This window comes from Eurypyga helias, unplaced genomic scaffold (assembly GCF_000690775.1).
Source record: "Eurypyga helias isolate BGI_N326 unplaced genomic scaffold, ASM69077v1 scaffold13317, whole genome shotgun sequence".
Lineage (NCBI taxonomy): Eukaryota > Metazoa > Chordata > Aves > Eurypygiformes > Eurypygidae > Eurypyga > Eurypyga helias.
This window is the reverse complement of record NW_010263795.1, coordinates 87,880-106,409: the sequence shown is the minus strand read 5'-3', so window position 1 is coordinate 106,409 and position 18,530 is coordinate 87,880. Positions and strand designations below refer to the sequence as shown.

Here is an 18,530-nt window from a genome sequence, read left to right as displayed (position 1 = left end):
CACATCTGACATACCCAATAGGTGCTCAGAAAAATGAAACTCACAGATTTGTTTTGTCAAACGTCAGTGAGCCAGGAATGCTGGAAGGTAACTGGAGAGCTGTGTGTACAAAACAGTTAACCAAGAAGCCGCATTAGGCTGGAATAACACAATGCCCTAATACACTGAATGAAGTAAGTAACGTTACACTTGCAGTACTACATGTCAAGCAAACAGACACGACTGCTGTAATGTTGTATACGTATTACCTCAGTGTGAAAGTGATGCCTCTCGCTACATTCTTGCTGGTTGTGTGGCCAACATCCCAAATAAAGAATCCCTATTGGTTTTTTCCGCTTCTGCGCTGGAATCGATAATATGACCATCATGAAAGAGTACGTAAAACTGTCCTGCTCACCAAAATGTATACAGCCATTGAAATGGGAATACCAAAGAGAACAAAAAACTCACATAAGCCAAACCATTAAAACCTGCTATGAATTGAACCTGAGGTAATTTAACTCCTTTCCTATTCATTTTTAAGGAGAAGTATCTCAAAAAAAGCATTCCCATTAAAAGCAGACAGACATGGTGGATGTGACATAAAAAGAAGAGTAAAACACACGGAGCATTAGGAAGAAACATGTTGCAATTGTGTCAAATAGTGCTTTTTATATTTTATTAACAAGCAAGCATCCCTGGAACCGGGTCTATATAAAAAAATATTCATTAACCAATCAGAATACAAGGGAGTTATATAAATTTATTTTATGCAACATTGATTAGTTTTGAAAATTCCCATTTTTAATGTTTTCATTTCATATTAAAAAAAAAATCACTAAAGGACACAACCCACAAAAATACAATCTGTATCTGCTCTATATTTACAGATATTGGTCACTATTAAGGCACAGATTTAAAACTAACATTTTTATGTAGCAAGTCAAATATTTGTGCATAACATAACACTAACAATACGGTACACTGTACTGTCGTATTTCCTTTGTGGAATCAAAATAAGGTGAGAAATTTTTTTCTTCCAGTGTGTTCTTTTTTTTTTTGGTGTGTGTGAAGCCCTCTTGAAAGATAATTTTGTTAATGGGAAATCCTTCATTTTGGTGTAGATGATAAGCACTGCTCAGCAGTTGACCACATCAACTTAATACTGTAATAAAATCAGTTTGAGTACAGTACTATCTAGCTACATAATATGTACTGATGAAAGACTAAAAATCTAGGAGTGTAAAGGTTTTTTGATGCTTTGAAGTTTAGGCAAAATAAGCAAGGAGGGGGTTGAAGAAAATTCTATAAAGTGTCGCCGAACATTTATTTCATTAAAAATACTCTATATAATTAAAACGACTGAACACAATTTGATCTGCAAACACTGGCCTTGCAAATGCAAGCACTAAAAGGACAGTTTCTCTGTAAGCATGTAAGTAGTCCATGAGAGCGGATCTACCAACACGCTTAGAAGAAAGGACAAGTATAAATAGTTTTAGAAGCTGTGGCTTCCACAAGGGTTTCCATGAAGTTGCTCTTGCCCGTGCAACACACACACACAAAAATCTCAGGTACGTGGATACTGACTTCTGGCATTTGAGCCCAGTAACTTGGATGTGAACAACTGCGTGCGTACAAGATGCCGTTTTATCCGTTCGGATCTCTAGTACAACGTTAAAACCAGAGGAAGCTAACTGCTACTTGATCTACAGGGGAAGTCCCCCAGCTATACACCATTAAGTAGATATGGCTGAAATGAGTACTGAGCAGGTATTTTTTGCTAACGCAATTCTTTGTATTATTGCTTGATCATCTGTGCCCTGAAGTAATAGTTTCCTCAAATTCCCTTTGTGTGTGCAAACTTCTCTATACATCATTTTGGCGTTCTCACCTTAAAAGAATTATCCATGGAAAGTGTCAAAACTCACTCTCACCCACTTTTGCATAAAAACCAACTACTGTAAATGTTATTCTAATGCCTTCTGTTAAGAGCACTTGACAGTGGTTTATGTCCATCCCAAAAGGCTTGTACACTGAACATAAATAATGCATTACAGTAGAGGTAATCCACAACATTTCTTATGGGAATGCTGTTCAACAAATCAACGCTTGGAAACTTCATATTGCATTGCAGAAAGAGGCACTTCCTGAATTCCTTCATTATATCAGAACCCTTCATAAACCCATAACAAGACATCTGTAAAGACAGAGGAGTAACATTGCCAAATTATTTGGACTTTCACAGTATAAGAATGCAATAGCTAGCTCTAGCCACTTATAATACGGACTCTTTCTGTTGAACATAACTTGTTTCAGAAATAGTTCATCTCCAGAGTTTCAAACACTTCTGCAGCTGACAATTACAAATCTAGATTGAACAAAACAGATGCTATTACACCTATTTTACGTAGGTCGCTTAATTGCTGCATGCATAGTCATGTAAGTAATATGCGTCATTTATTAAATGGCAACAGTGCTGTCTTGTCAAATTAGATTAGTTGTCTTTTTAATCAAACTGACAGCCCAGAGCTCTAGTTTGATGAATGCCTTCCATTCTCTACCATCAATCCGCAGTAGATCAGTTTTATCTGTTACGTATTGTAGGTGTATAGAATCTAAAAATAAAAGTCTGATATAAATAAGTGTCCTTTAGTGGCAGGGTACTAAAAGTAGCCCTTTGCTTTGAGACAACCATTAAAAACAGTTTTAGCATAACAGGCAACAGTTAAATATGATGACTGCAAAGGGTTAATATTGCAAGGTCCATTTGGGTCTTTCATTGCATCTGTTACAGCGAGCGAGCATTACTGCAAGCAGCATTAGACTGCTTCCTAAGAGCGTAACAGGACTGGTCCGCTACCAAGTGGCTTGATTTTGGAACAGTCCCTTCGGGTAACTAGTGGGGAGACAGAGAGAGGGGAAAGTCTGCATAAGAACCAGCTTCTAGTACCATTATGGTGAGATGTGACTTAATGCAGGAACACCTGAAAAAAATTTGATTAGTGCCAATGTAAAAATTGATATGGAAATGAAAGAAATAAATTTCCACAGGACAAGAAATCAGAACATGTAAAGTGCAGAAAGACCTCAATAATTATTTTAAGCAGTACCAGAAAAATCCATCTTGATCAAAACCTATGCTCTCTGGCATCCCAGCTCTTCATTCTTCCTTCATTCAACAAAGTAAAAATTCAGTGCATACATTATAGTTATAGGTAATAAAATACTAAACAAAGAACCCTATTATTATTATTATTGCAAATTCTGTCCAATGTACACGAGTAAAACGTAACCCACATTTGGTGCTTTGAAAGACAGACAGAATGTGTTTTTTCTTTTTTTTTGGCACGGTATTGTGCAGACAAAACGCTTTGGTCCTTGACACCCAAACTCCCAAAGTGCAGAGGGTGGTGTGCAGTGAAGGCTGTCCACAGGATTGCCACGTCCATCTGTGCAGCTGACTCGGAGCCACAACTTACTGCTACCAGCGACCGCTGACACTAGCAATGTCCGAATGATACTGACGCGGCAGTCTTCCACTGGCTCCACCTTCCAGGAACGAGGCACGTATGTTGGATGGATCGAAGAGCTTTCTTCGGTTTTTATTCAGTTCTGTAAAGGTCACCAAGAAATCTCTCATCAGAAATTAATTTTCCTATTTGCATCTAAACCAAAAGCAGACCTTCTCTTGAAGCAAAGAAAACATTTTGTAAAGGACGGCACGAACGGAAAATGTCCGTGAGGTTCAACGTTGCAGTTCCACAGGACAGGGAGAGTGCCAGCTTAGGACTCACAGAGGCTGCTCGGGATGGGATGTAGGCATCTATTTGGTGAGATTCTTAACTGGCACTGATACAGTGTGGTGTCAGTAACGTTTTGCAATACTGATTCAGATCAAACTGACATGGCTGAAACACTTCAGAGAGGTTCTGAAAGCTGCAGCCTTCCTGAAGGTACATGCACACAGAACAGAGAGATGCAGCACAACCATGCAGTGTAAATGGAGACGGCAGGAAAAGCCTATCAGCAACCTGATCATTTCTCAACGCACAGTTATTTTAAACAATATTTTAATAAGGATTTTTTAGACTCACCCTGCCTCCAAACATGCGCCCTAAGCTTGTATTACCAAATGCTCATCCAACTATTTTTTTCCTTTTCCCACTTTTCTCTTCTTGTATAGAAACTCCATGACAGACACAAATTACTGACAGATTACACAGATTCTCACAACTGCTACTGAACTAAGTGCATTACATTTCTACCCTCTTTGTGCCATCATTTTAAATTCATTAAAAAATCCAGTAGTGGCATCAGCAGAAGGGATGCAAGTGGGAGGAAAATGATCTACTGTTACAATGAAGCATACAGATTCATTGCCTACACAATGTAATATAAAACCTCATGCTATTTATTACAATTAAAAAAAAAATCCAGTTAGGCATTATATACTACAACATACTGTAAGAAATTACATTTGGCCCTCATTTTGGGGCATGTAGGGTACAAGACAACCTTTTAAAGTGGGTTGGAAAAACTCCAAATAAAAATTCCATGTTTCATGTTAAAGCAGAAACAACTGGCCTTGGGGAAAAAACAAACAAACAAACAAAACAAAACCACAAAAAAACCAAACCCAAAGCTGCCCAAAACCCAGGTGTTTTTTCCCCCAGGAGGATGGTTGCTATTGCTCTACTGGTCAATAAAGTGAAGGACAAGGAACCACAAACCTGAAAATGCCAATTCCAACCAGTACGTAGTACCATTCAAACGCCACAAAGCCTATACTCCCACAGCTCCTAGGACACCATAGTTTTGGGCCATAAGACAAAGTTCACAAACTTGACCAAGCTCCAACTTTGCAAGGGGACACAGGACTATGCAACTGAAATCCTACTTAGCAAAGTGAAAGCTCCATAAGGCCCGGTTTTAAGTGCCTGCTGATGAGGGGCAAGCCAACATGACCTCCGTGGACTAGATTCTTACTTTTCAGTCTTGCCAAGATCCTTTGTCAGCTACAAAGCCACAACTGAAGGGAGAAGAACACAAACAATACTTGAAATCAACAAATGATCTGTGTTATTTACCTGAGATTGCAAGCAGCATTTTTCTTCTGGCACCAAAAGTGGTAATTCCTAACTCTTTCAAGTCTTGATCAGTAAGAGTAAGGAATGTCTGCAGATCAATCTAGAATAAAAAGAAATGGGAAAATTATGCAAAACAAGTCTCTCCCCAAAAGTATTAAGCCATAAATGGGGTTCAGAACAGCTTCGCTATCTTTTTCCTTACTGCATTATGCAGTTACTCTGCCAACCTATTCTTTGCATGGAAACAGCAATCAATGCTTTCCAATGGCTCTTCACAGTTGCTCAGTTTGCTACTCTGCGTATTTGACAGATAAACTAAGAAGCAAGCAGTTTTAGAAAACCACAGAAGATCCATTAATATTACTTATTTGTGACTATTCGGATTTTGAGTATTTGCCACAATTGCTACAATGCACTTGGGAACAGACAGGTATGTATGTCCACAGACAGAACTGTTTTGGTTGGAAAAGACCTTTAAGATCATGGAGTCCGACCGTTAACCCAACACTGCCAAGACTGCCTCTAAACCCTGTCCCTAAACAGCACATCTACACATCTCAAACACCTCCAGGGATGGTGACTCCACCACTTCCCCGGGCAGCCCCTTCCAATGTCTGACAACCCTTTTGGTGAAGAATTTTTCCTTAATAGCCAATCTAAACCTCCCCTGGCACAACCCGAGTCCACTTCCTCCCGTCCTATCACTTGTGTTACCTTGGAAGAAGAGACCAACCCTTACCTCTCTGCAACCTTTCTCCTAGCTGTAGAGAGCAATGAAGTCTCCCCTGAGGCTCCTTTTCTCCAGGCTAAAGAGCCCCAGCACCCTCTGCCACTATTCCCAGGACTTGGTCTCCTCTCCTGCTGGCCACACGATTTCTGATGCAGGCCAGAATGCCACTGGCCTTCTTGGCCACCTGGGCACACGCTGGCTCATATTCATCCTTCCCTCAACCAACACCCTCATGTCCTTTTCTGCCAGGCAGCTTTCCAGACACTTATCCCCTAGCCTGCAGCACTGCACGATGGATACGGTAGGTGCTTCAGACCACAGTAGGTTAGCAGAGCATGACTGCCCAAGTACTGGTGGTGCATTTGAGTAAAACCACTATTTCATGGTATTCCAAAGTGTGTGCGACCATGTCTGGTTTTTTCCTACTAATACAATTCACAGAAACAGTGTAAAATTGTTTAGTTCTCATACTGGCCAAACTACTTAGCTTATCTCACACCTAACTCTACTAGCACTAACCTAACCAACCAATACTAACCTCTTGTTGTTGGAATACGTCTGTGTATTTGCCCAAACCTAGTTTGCTGAACAGCTCAGGCAGATCAGATCCCTTAAACAAACTGTTCAGGTTACAGCTGTTGCCTCCTGTCAGCGAGGAAATGCAGTCCATGTAATTACTGCTACTGAGATAGTGTTCAGCTGAAAGGGAAGAAGCACACTTTTTAGTCATGTCACAGAAATGCAGCGTTTTCTGTCAAACCAGCATTGTAATCTGTTAGATCATTAAATTAACAAAATACTTAAATCTTTAATATTCAGATAAAAAGCACCTCAGAGAATGAACAGCATAAAGGAAATATTTTGGTCCCAGTGTTTGTTTTCTATAGCAAGGATACAATCACATTATGTGAACTGTCCCATACAAGTCAGCAAATCATACTGGGAAAAGAGCTGCAAGGCTCATTGCTTTTCCTCCTTTTAAATCCTCTCCAATTTTCTTCAGTGAATAGTTTGGAAAACACCATTGCACACAACTGCAACCAGCCCTTTTTGGTCTGGATAATGAGGGAACTATGCTGGAGCAATTGCTGGTAAAGGAACTACCTAGTAACCACATGATTTGCCTATTATTTTAGTAAAATACAGACCAAAAATAAATGCAATAGTTTTTAAAAGCTGAAACAGGAAATACATTTCCTATATAATTTTAAATTGCATCCCTAGAAGGTATATATTTAAAAAAGTTTTCAGGGAGAAGTTCTTAAAACCCCCAAAAAAACTGATGTAGCAGCGCAATCCCTTTCCTCTGTGTGTGCATGCTGATAGCATGTAATCACGTAGCTCATCATTCTTTTTCCTCATGCTGCATAAGCAAAGGCTAACTCCCAGGGAGTGCATCAGGCACTGATGGAAATGGGGCCATTGTGAGCACTCCCTCCCTTGTTACAGGCTCAGGAAAACACAACAGTGAGGCACAAGAGGCATGCAGAAGGTAAAGAATACTTCCCCAGGTGGGTAGAATTCAGACTGCCTCAGAGACTTATGCTATGGCCTCCACTATGGAACCCCGACATGATGTGAAAACCACCATTTTTCCCAACTGGCTGTGTGACATTTCTTATTTTCTGGGCACAGACTACTTGGAAACATTTAGGATTGGACTGAGAGAGGTGGAAGAATTTCTCTCAACCTCAGCTCCATTTTGGAAAAGAGTTTCAGAATAAACAGTTCAGTGTTGAAAATGCAAATATTAAATTTGATAAAATGAAACAATAACTAAGTTGATTTTTTAGACGTCAAAGAGCAGTGCCTCAATTTCTTCACTATCAGAATAGGATAACACTAAAAATACCCAATCAGAAATTCCCACCCTACACTCAGGGCAGATGATGCAAGGCCATCTACCGAAACCCGAATATGAAGAAATCCTTCTTACTGGTGCAGTCAGGAAGCATTACCTTAACACAAAGAAGAAATTCAACACTACTAGGCAATTTTGTCAATGAAGATTTACACTTCAGTACTCCAGCCCCTATACATGTAGGTAAATACACCTGTCCAGCCAACTCCTATCTTTCATCCCTCCTCCACACATTTCATTCTCTGGGAAAGCTACAGCTGCTGTAGTACAGTTTCCCCAACACCAATGTATCCACATTTCTAATTTTCTTCTAGTGCATATGTAAATACATCTTGAATTCTTATTTTGATTAACCTAGAGCTTCCATTTTTGTCCAATTAACTTGGAAGCATCAATGGCTTAATTTCAGCGATAAACTTCTCATCTCTTCTGCAGGCACCTAGCACAATATGGTGTGCAGCCATTCACAGCTGAACTAATGTGCTGTCTGAAGTCATAAATAATGACAAGTATTCCAACCATTAATATTTTCTCTAGTGGAAGATATCCTTTCCTAAGATGTTTAATTTCACTGTCTACATACGCTGCAGTTCATCTGGGATTCAGGTTTTATTCACCTTTATAAGAGAAATGCAACCAAAAACGTATAAACAGCCACAGTAGTTATTTCCCCATAATGCAGTTAGTATGGACCAGTATTCTCTACCTCCATTACTCACTCTTTCAAAAAAGGCATATGTTACTTTTTTTTAAAATTGTTTCAAAGAGCTCAACTGAAGTAAAATTCTAGTTTCTAATTTAAAAACATTGTTTAAAAAGTAATTACAGAATTTACACCCTACATCCACAGAAAACAGTTCCTAAAGTCATGTGCCAAACATATAGACAGTCTTATTTTATTATCATAAAGAAAATCACACTTTAAAATTCAAGATCATCACAGATTATGACTTGCCCACAGAAAGCAAACAGCCCAAGAAAGACCTGGCTGCTGTTGCATCAGTAACAGAGCAGAATGATGGTGGTGTGGAAATAGGCTTTTATAGGTCTGTTTTCAGTACACCTTGAAAAATCCCTTATAAGACAGCAAAAAGCTTTCAGCAAGAAAGTCTAGTATTTTAAAAAAAATCCTTAAAAGTTTTCATTTTGAACCATTATTCATGTATCATGTTATAAAATCTTGTTTACGCTTTCACTTTTCAATTTGTAAAACAAGTTTACTTTACAGATGACAGTAATTTAAATCCCTAGTGATGTCAGGAAACTTTTGTCTTAAAATAAATATTCATTGATATCACTATTTTTTTTTTTTTTTGTCTAAATCAGATCTTAAGAAATTAACAACCTGATTTGTTTTGTTTCCGTTTGGGGCTGCCAATTGAGGAGACAAATTCATTATGAGCTGTGGGTCCAAGCCCATTACGCTCTCTCCAGTTGTCAGATTCACTGCCACTTCCCAGGTGCTCCCGACTGTTGGACCGTGAGAGGGACATCGATGAACCCTGCAAATCAAAATAAACCAAAGTTTGGGCAGAATACACAACCTTCCTTGTGACTCAGATGTTTTCTTTGGAGCAGCATGGTTAAAAGAAGGCTTTTAATGCTTGCAAACATGCTTTTGGCAGTTGATCAACAGTCAAATAATTGCAAAACAGACACAAAACCAGCAGGTATGCTTAAAACATATGTAATTTACAGACTTTAAGCCGAAGTTATTTAAAGACTGTGCTTCAAAATAAATTGCTCACTATTTCCAAGTTTGTTTCCAAAATGTCCCATGGGGCCAAATTCCTACACAAATTCTGGATAAAGCAGTCTATCGGCTATATCCCTTCACAAGGAAGAGAACATATCAGAACACCTATCTGAAGATAAGTGGATCAAGTACACAATACTTGACAACAACATGGTATTCAACAATTCTGCAATGGTTTGTGAATTTGCAGATTTTTTTTTCAATAGTATTCTACAGGAATATGAAAATCTAATTAGCAACTGTCATCACTGTGGTTCAGAATGTTCCAAAGTAAGGCAAGAGTATTCTCTGAAAGCAGCAGTTAACTATGGAATTGGGTGGGGATGTATGGAAATATACCAAACGCTGACATGAACTAAAAATTGTGGAACCAAACGAACAATTCTATTACACACATGTGCAAATTCCAACTGAACAGCACAACTTAGGAGGCAGTGCTCTTGTCTATGCTATTCAGGCACATTGACATCACTGAAGAAAAAAGGCAAAAGCTCCTTGTCACTGGCGAAATCAGGAAGGTTGAGCTATGGTTACTATGACTCAAACAATGAAGAAAGGCAGGAACCGACTTCAGGTCTTACAGAAAAGCAAGAAGAGACAGGGCCTCTACGTTAGGTTAGATCGTAGCGACTGCTAAGAGATATGAAGCAAAGATGTCATCCAATGTTTCTAGAAAACCGTATGCACAGTCAAATGTAACACTAAAGATGAAACATGGAGCTTATTCTACAAATTAACTTCCCACATGTTAGACCGTAATACCGCTGCTACGTCTGTTGAGCAACTTCCACACCTGACTTTCAAATGGGCACTTGTACGGAGGAAGCGCGGCGGCACCGCCCCTAACACCGGTGGTGTCTAAGGCAGCTAAACAGAAGGCGGCTACACAGAACCCCAGTTTTTTTATATTCCCCAGATGTTTCCACAGTTGCTCACAGGACTCCCAACACGCTACCATCTCACTGGAAGGAGCTAAGCCCTTGGTTTGCACATGGGCAGAGTGACCATACAGTGCTGTCAGAATGAGGCAGCTGCTTAGAGACTTTCAGCAGTGCGTCATCATTTGGGGGAAAGCCCCACCCCAGCTCAATCAGTATGGAAAAGAATGTAAAAAACCTCAACTTCTGGTTGTAGCTTTCTCTCTACCCCTGGTTACTACTGCAAGCTCATTACATCTCCCCAAAACTATTACATGGAGCTGAATGATGCAAGAGTTGACAGGTCAAGTGAAGAACACCAAGGCACATTTTTAGCATGGCGGAGCATTTATTTTCCCCTTAAATATGGGTATATCCTAGAGAAAAGCTGTATGAAGTCCTGGTCCTGAAGAAACATACCATTTACATGTTAAGTAAGTAGGACAGAAATAAAGAAAAGATGTCTCTATTAAAGTTGGGAAAGACTATAGCAAGGAAACACTAAAAAGCAACTTCAGAATGCCTTTGAAAAGAAAGGAACATAAATACCCTGCAAGATTCCCATGGTGGGACTCTGAAGAGACTTGCTGGACCCTATTGCTGCCTTCTCCCTGGAAAATTTCTGGGCCCAGTGAACAGTGCAAATAGAGCAAGCTCTTCCAGTTCTACAGCTTTGTCAACAGAAGATAAGATGAGCTGCAGCCACTTCTTGTTCTAACATTCTGCTCCACCACGCACTGATTCATATTATACAGTTTATGTGTTATTTACACATTGTTTTAATTAGGTTACAAAACTTCTACCACTTGTCTGCAACTATTGAGACATGTGGTCCTGTAAGCTGTTTTAAGTTTCTTTAAACAAATGTATTTTCAGGAGCAGCCTTCTATAAAGCCAGAGTAAGATTTATAAAGAGGATATGATTGTGTGTGCTGGGCTGAATGTGTTCCATATGCCTTAATGTTCACATGAGAAACATATTTCAAAGTGTTCACATGAGAAACATATTTCACAATTAAAAAATATTTAGAACCCTAAGAGGAAAGCAAAAAATCTTATCTTCAAGACTTCTTTTTACAAAAGTTAGACATTTCCCAAGAGAAACAACTGTATCATTCAGACGAAATAAGATTTCCATTACAGTATAGCTTTTCATACCTCATACGTAGTTGTCATAGACGGCTTGTACGACACAGGATTAGCTCTTCTTAGTTCCTTAATAGTTTCTGCAGGCATGGATTTAGAGAACCCCAAACCACTCCACGTATTCGTTGGCGTTCTCACTTCGGTTACAACTGGCTTCTTTAACATAGCTGAAAACAGAGACAAACCAGTAAATGTCAACCTTAGTAAAAGTACTGAGGTGATAACCCTGAAGTCACGCATGCTAATAGACTTCAACCCACCAAACCGTAAATTCTGAACTCTTCCATCTCCTACACAGCTTGAATCCTGGCCTTCCTTAAGGCAATTTACTCTGTCAGAAGATAATTAAACACCACAGGGCTGCTAGGAAGCCAAAAGAATCATGTGTGTTTCAAAAAGATGTGCTTCTGGTTTTCTTTTCGTGTGAGGGGAATAGGGTTTATTTTTAACAGGGTCAAAGATATGGTTAAGTCCCTTATCAACTTTGTAACTTAATTTGTCTCTGAAATACAGACAAACTTTGCCAACATGACAAACATCTTAAAGTTTAATTTGTACCCAAATAAAAATCAAGTATTACAGCTGCGATGTCTCTGAAACCAACATGGATCATTCACATGTGGATACACTCACCCAGTGTATCCCATCTGAAAGCTGTTTATATGGTATTTCATACTGTCTTGGTGTCAGGAAGTTTTTGGAACATGAAGACTAATATGCAGATGTTATGTTATTGACTTTATATGGATTAAAAATCAAACTACAAAACTGAAACTTTAGAAAATTCATTCAGCCATGTACTAACAAACTTTTCAGGAGTCAATGTTTGTCCACATACCTTTGGTTGCCAGTAGCTTCTTCTGTTCGTAGTCAAATGCCTAAAAATTAAACACGTAGAAGATAGCTTGTAATTGCCATTCTAACGAAATGTCTTGCCAGTACTCAGCTCTTTACAAAGACAAAGGTTTTGAAAGTGGCCAATGAACACATCTAGGAGAAACCTGAAGTGCTGCACGATAATTTGACAGTAGTCCAGTTGGAGCCTTAGTGACTTAAATTGCTCACTCAAAGAAGGATAACAAAGATTTTAAATATCAATCCCATAACCATTTGAGTGAGGCTGCAGCAGTATTTACAACCTGTCTAGGCAGAATTTTTCTTTAATAAAACATTTTTTCAAGCATAGTTTTTTTGCCTGGGTCTTAATTGTTTTTAGCACGTTTACCTGCATGTTTACATACGACGGCTGCGGAGCTAGACGTGCTCTTTCGGAATTCTGCTGTGCAGCTGCTGCTCGCTCTGCTGCCCGTTCACTTCCAGGAGCCTTTTTATCGGCCACGGGACTTTCAGAAGCACTTAACTCTGCATCTGAGAGCAGCCTCTCCGTGGTACTGTGGGAGCAAAGTCAGTATTAACTCCAGCTGCCTTTTTCACAAGCAGCAAACACTCAATGCAATTCTGGTAACTGAGCTTTACCCTAAGAAGTTTGGCAACAAAATCCAAGAAATGCCAACAAGCAAACACCTCTGCATTTTCAGCAATATTTCCAGAGTCACAGCTTGCTTTTACCTGTTTCTCTCTCAGTGAAACAAAGCACGTACTGCTGCTTTCTGCATTACCAGAGTGAGGCATCGTTTATAGATTCCAATTTGAGCTGTCTGGTGTCTGGAATTATCACATGCCATCCCCACACAGTCTGACTTTAAACCATTTAGCCTTGCTCGGGCCAGCAGCTCAGCAGTTCTAACAGACTGACAGTGGTAGGATAGAGAGAGATACATAACAGGGACTAAGAAAGTTAACATGGGTTCTAGTTCCAGATTAGACACCAGGAAAAAATTCTTCCTAGAGAGGGTGGGGAGGCACTGGGACAGGTTGCCCAGAGAAGCTGTGGATGCCCCATCACTGGAAGTGTTCAAGGCCAGGCTGGATGAGGCTTTGAGGAGGGTGTCTCTGCCCATGGTAGGGGTCAGAACTAGATGAGCTTTAAGGCCCCGTCCAACCCAAACCATTTTATCATGATGATGATGATACTTGCTTTTATGGCTTTAGTAATTGCAGTCCTACATGCCAAAGCACATCTTAATGTAATCTTTTCTTTCTAAGAGTCAGACACATTTTAGGTCTACTCAAGAAGAGAATAAACTCTTAGTTCAGTGCGAAGTGACCAAGTTTTACGTGCTGTAGACTACCCCAGAAAAATTCCCTAAGGAAACTGAGTACTATATCCTCAACAAAAAGAATAAGACATACAAACAATCTAGTGACATACAAACAACTGAGGCTGGTTAGCAGGAATCCTTGGATTTCTAAACTATGACAGCAGTATTAATGAAATACATATTATAGTTCTAACAGTGTAAATAAATCAGGTAAGAGAAAATATGCATCTCAAGGGAGTGATGATAAACAGTTCCCAAAAGGAATGGCAAAAACACTCCTTAAAGTAGATTGGATAAAGCATTGCGTTATGCACAAATTCTGTGTTGCCAAGACATGTTATGACTCAAAATAGCCTTTCCCACTGCTGGCTCATTTAAAAAAACACAAACAAAAAATCATTAAGACAAGTGTTTGAGAACACCCTGTTATGCCCTGAATATGGGTTTTTTTTTAAGAAGAAAACAGCCTCAAGTATGCACAAAAGGAAAAGGGCTGTCAGTTAGGAATTGTTCTCAAAGCAATCAATGAAAATGAAAAGTGCGAAAATGTATCCTTTAGAAATAAATAATGAAAGTCACACTGAAAAAAAATCCACACTACTGTGGAAGAGGAATCAAATTTTTTTTTTTTCCCCCAAACCCAAGAAAAATACTTAGGATGTACAAAAAGCATTCAAAGTTTGCAATTATCAGACAAACTGGAAGGTATATTAATGGCCAATGTGCTTAAAAATCAAGCCAAATTTAAATCAGCTGAGTATTTTATTGCTGAACAACCGCTTCTACCTACAAAAGCACGTTAACTATTTTTGCATGGCAAAACTTCCATTAACCTCTAGTTGCACATTTCACTTACTGCAAGTGAGAGTTTTTGGTGCCTTGCAGTAACTCAACCGTCTGCCGCTTAGAACAGGCCTGCTTGGAAGAGCTCATCATCTGCTTCAGATCACTGGTATTTGCTGAATGGGATGGACTTCTTGGCATGCCCACTTCGACAAAAGCATCATTGCAACCTACAAGAGCAATAAGGAGAACAGTGAAACAAAACCTCTCCGCAGCCCTAGCCAACTTACTTAAGGAAGGACGGCTACAGAACAAAACCTGCTCTCTCTCCTTACGGAATCATTCTAGTCTTCAGGGATAAGAACTTGGTCAAGGTTAAGAAGTCAGAAATTTAAGTTCAAATGCACAAAAAAGGTATTAGCATTCATGTATATAGTAGACAATAAGTATTTTCTTTAGAAAACTATTTTATGTAACTTTAGTTAATATTAAATCTTAAGAGTGACAATCAGAAGTGATTAAGTATTTGAAACCAATTGGATTTTATATCCAGCTTTAACAAACCTTGCCAGATGCTCAGATAACTTTTGCTGGAATAAAAGCTTCCCACTTAACGTTCAAGTATCTTTAGAATGTGTTTTTCCAAATATTTATCTCCTTAATTGGGCAATGTACCCTTTATTCAAACCAGCATTTCAAATGACTACAGCCCTTCATAAATGAGCATTCTCCTTGTTCATCAGTACTTGCAAGTGCAAACACAGCCTTTGCACATCTTTGCTCAAGTTTGAAGAGGAACTGGCTATCCCCAACCTCAAGAATGACAAGAACAGTTCATTAGGTCCTTTAGCTCCTAAAAGGCAGCATAACTGAAGTGTTATAAAACATGCAAATAAATTCTGTTTGCCAGCATCACCTAGGTTTGACTGACACGTAATTTTCTGCAATAACCTTTTCAAAGGTGTTAATGCTTTCCTACCATTAAAAAGAAAAAAAAATACTGTATCGTTTAAACCAGCAAAGCTTGTTTTATGCAATGAAAAGCTGTAAAACATACTAACATTTTCATAGGTTATTTCCCTCTGCTTTTAGGGACTAAATAATGTCACAAGTGTGTTTACATTAACTTAAGGTGTTACTGTCAACAGCACAGCTTAGACACTACAATTTCTGCTTATTTGATAACAAATCTGGGAGATGCAGCAGTATTTTCCTTTAACATGGCTGCAAAACCAGCGTACAGGAAACATTTACGTTTTTGTTTCATGGACTGTACAAAGACTGTGCATACAATACCAGACAAAAGAAGAAAATGTCAGAGTTTTACCTTCTGCAGTATCTGACTTGGCAGCTACTTGTTCTGAGGCACCATGAGTACTTGGTTGTCTTACCGGATCACTGTGGGTTGTGCTCAACACATTTTCTCCTAGCGATGTGGCAGACAGTGCAGCATACTTGATATTTGAGGTCTGAAACGATTGTCAAAAATCACTAAAGTGACTGCTGTGCTTATGGAAACATAGAAAGAATTTCCCTTTTCTATCTGTACAGCAGAATAAGAAATTCATTCCTGATATAAGAGAAAAAAACCCTTGGAATGTTCCATTTTGCAGTCTAAGTTATATTTTGAAGACACCACTGTTCTATTTCTACATTTAGTAGCTTTAAGAATGCACTGGTATAGCTCGTTTTCTCTTTCAGCTCATCTCAGTAGGAATTTATTACAAACAGCTCTGGTTCTCCAGAGATAACATCACCTACCTTTACATGACCATTTAAAGAAGGTGAGCCTTTTTTACTCTCTGACTGCATGCCGTTGACATGGACTTCAACAGGAGTCAAGCCTGGTGGTGGAGATGGAGTGTTCTGGCTATAACTAGGTACTCCAGACAACAGAATACTTGTTAAAGTTGCTTGGGCAGTAGACGGTATCATTAGGTGTGGAATAGCAGAAAAACCTGCAACGAAATCCAGCCATCTGCTGTTTAAGTTTCTCATTTAACTTCCACAAGTACTGAAGTCCTTCATATAAATCTGTGTGGCTTTGATACAGCACTTAACAGGTTTCCCTTGGAATAGCATGCCAAAACCATAATGCTTAATTTAATCATTATTCTGTAGGTTAACATAGTTTCCTATCCAAAACAGATCAAAACATTGCGTGTGACAGCATGTCACAATTTCTTATGCAATAACAACTTCAAGCTTGGATATTTGTTCATCTGGTAGAAAAAAAACTTAAGAATTCTTAAGCCTCTAAAGAAGGAACAATTCTGAATCTTTCAGCTGTCATTCTAACAACTTCCTGTTACACAACTCATTTAATTTTCATTTAAGTTCTACAAACCTGTGGCATTCGTGTTCGCAAGAGATGTTGCCCATAACGTGGGACTAGGCGTGCCTGAACTTGGACTCTGTAAGGGACTCACAGAGCTATTCAGGGCATTCAGCAGAGAGTTTGGAGCTGTTGAGGTGTTGACTGACAGGGCTGTTGGACCTAAAAGGCCTGCAGAAAGTTACACAAGTGAATATTTAGTTAAGACTTACCTAAAAATTTTTTTACAAAAAGTACCAATTAAGAACCAGGAAAACTCCACTACATTGCACCAGCATGTATTTTACAAATGAATTTTACTATTAAACCTGCTGTTAATCTTATGCAGAGAACTCATTTAGAACAAGCATTCTTACCCTGGAACGTCTGTCGAAGAGTTGTACCATCCCTTATGTGCCTCTACTGGACTTTAACTATTGTCAGAGCTAAGAGTCTGCACTGGCTGCTTCTCAGCCCCACCATCCCTTTGTACCTTCCTTGCTTCCATCAGTTTGTTCAAAGAAGCATCACTTAGAGAATAAGAGAGCTCCTGCACTTCATAACCTTCCTTTCATTTCAGACAACAGCCTTCTCCTCAGAAGCTCATATAAACAAACCACTACTCCTACACTAAGAACTACTTCATTCTTTTTTGCACCTTCAATACCGACCGCAAATCATCCCCCAGATGCATTGCTTGTTCCCAAAGCATTCCCTCAAAGCAGCTCTTCACATAAGGACATTCACAAGGAAGTCCAGCACTACACCGCACAGAGGTAAAAACACAACCCCAAAGGGCAGGCGTGACAAGAACGGTAACAAAAGCAACATCACAAACCACAGTCAAACGGCACCAACACTTGTGTGACCCCAGGAGAGCATCTGACACCTACCGAGGCAACGCAGCACTCCTGGATGGCAGGAGGCCAGGGAGCACTACAGTTACATGAGAACTGCGAGTTCCAAGCACCAGCATCAAGATTTATCACCGAGTTATTCTGGGACTGCTGTGCTATGTGCTCCTTCCATAAAATTACATTAAGATAGAAAACGTACAGTTCTGTCCTAAATTTCATTCTGGTAAGAAAGACCTAAACTAGCAGCACGCGTGTCCCTCCAGTACAGCGAGATAGAGCCAGAACTGAAATGCTGTGGCAGCTATGCTGACTTCCACAGTACTGCTGATGGGCTTCAGTACCCACCCAGGCTCAGGACAGCCTGAGAAACCATACTATTACCAAAGAAGGAAAATCCCTTGAAAGATTCTTCTGGAAGTTGTAAAAACAATGTCCTACTTCACCTGTACTTCCCTCCCTTCCGCTTTCAGACGAGTGGTGTGCGAGCTTCCAGAGGATACTCTGCAGAGGTGACTCATGGCTGATTACGACAGCCTTGGAGGAAGTTTTTGCAACAACAAGCCCTTGAAAGGCCAGATGCTTTTGGAATTCTCTAATGCTCCAACAGCATTCCTCATGCAAAACAGACATCTGGTCTTTTTTTCTAGTACAAGTGAATTAAGTTTCAAACATACATAATCTACTAAAAAAAAAAAAAAAAGAGATATACATATATATATACATAGAGAGAGAGAGAGAGAGAGAACAGAATACATACCAAGCCCAGTGAGTCCTAGTCCTGCTGAGGACAGGATATCCAAACCAGGACACGACAGACCAACAGGGCAGGAGACAGCAGAGGGATTTGATGCTAAGGTAACTCCACTACTTTCAAGTCCCAAGAGACATTTCCGTGCCTCATACATATTTAAGGCATTTCGTTCAACACTTTTTAC

General features: G+C 39.5%; 1 protein-coding gene across 1 annotated transcript in view; it reads right to left on the bottom strand.

The window, feature by feature from the left end:
• Nucleotides 1–3,463: 3,463 nt before the first annotated feature.
• Nucleotides 3,464–18,530, bottom strand: part of BICC1 (BicC family RNA binding protein 1) — a 53,471-nt gene continuing 38,404 nt past the window's right edge. The window contains exons 8-19 of the mRNA XM_010156195.1: nucleotides 18,353–18,530; nucleotides 16,772–16,930; nucleotides 16,186–16,382; nucleotides 15,752–15,893; nucleotides 14,498–14,654; nucleotides 12,705–12,870; nucleotides 12,318–12,357; nucleotides 11,492–11,646; nucleotides 9,006–9,162; nucleotides 6,338–6,498; nucleotides 5,070–5,169; nucleotides 3,464–3,594 (exon numbers count right to left, since the gene is read on the bottom strand). The exon at nucleotides 18,353–18,530 is cut by the window's right edge and continues 9 nt beyond it. Of these exons, the coding sequence (XP_010154497.1) occupies nucleotides 3,464–3,594; nucleotides 5,070–5,169; nucleotides 6,338–6,498; nucleotides 9,006–9,162; nucleotides 11,492–11,646; nucleotides 12,318–12,357; nucleotides 12,705–12,870; nucleotides 14,498–14,654; nucleotides 15,752–15,893; nucleotides 16,186–16,382; nucleotides 16,772–16,930; nucleotides 18,353–18,530 (1,743 nt within the window). The remainder of the gene's footprint in view (nucleotides 3,595–5,069; nucleotides 5,170–6,337; nucleotides 6,499–9,005; nucleotides 9,163–11,491; nucleotides 11,647–12,317; nucleotides 12,358–12,704; nucleotides 12,871–14,497; nucleotides 14,655–15,751; nucleotides 15,894–16,185; nucleotides 16,383–16,771; nucleotides 16,931–18,352) is intronic.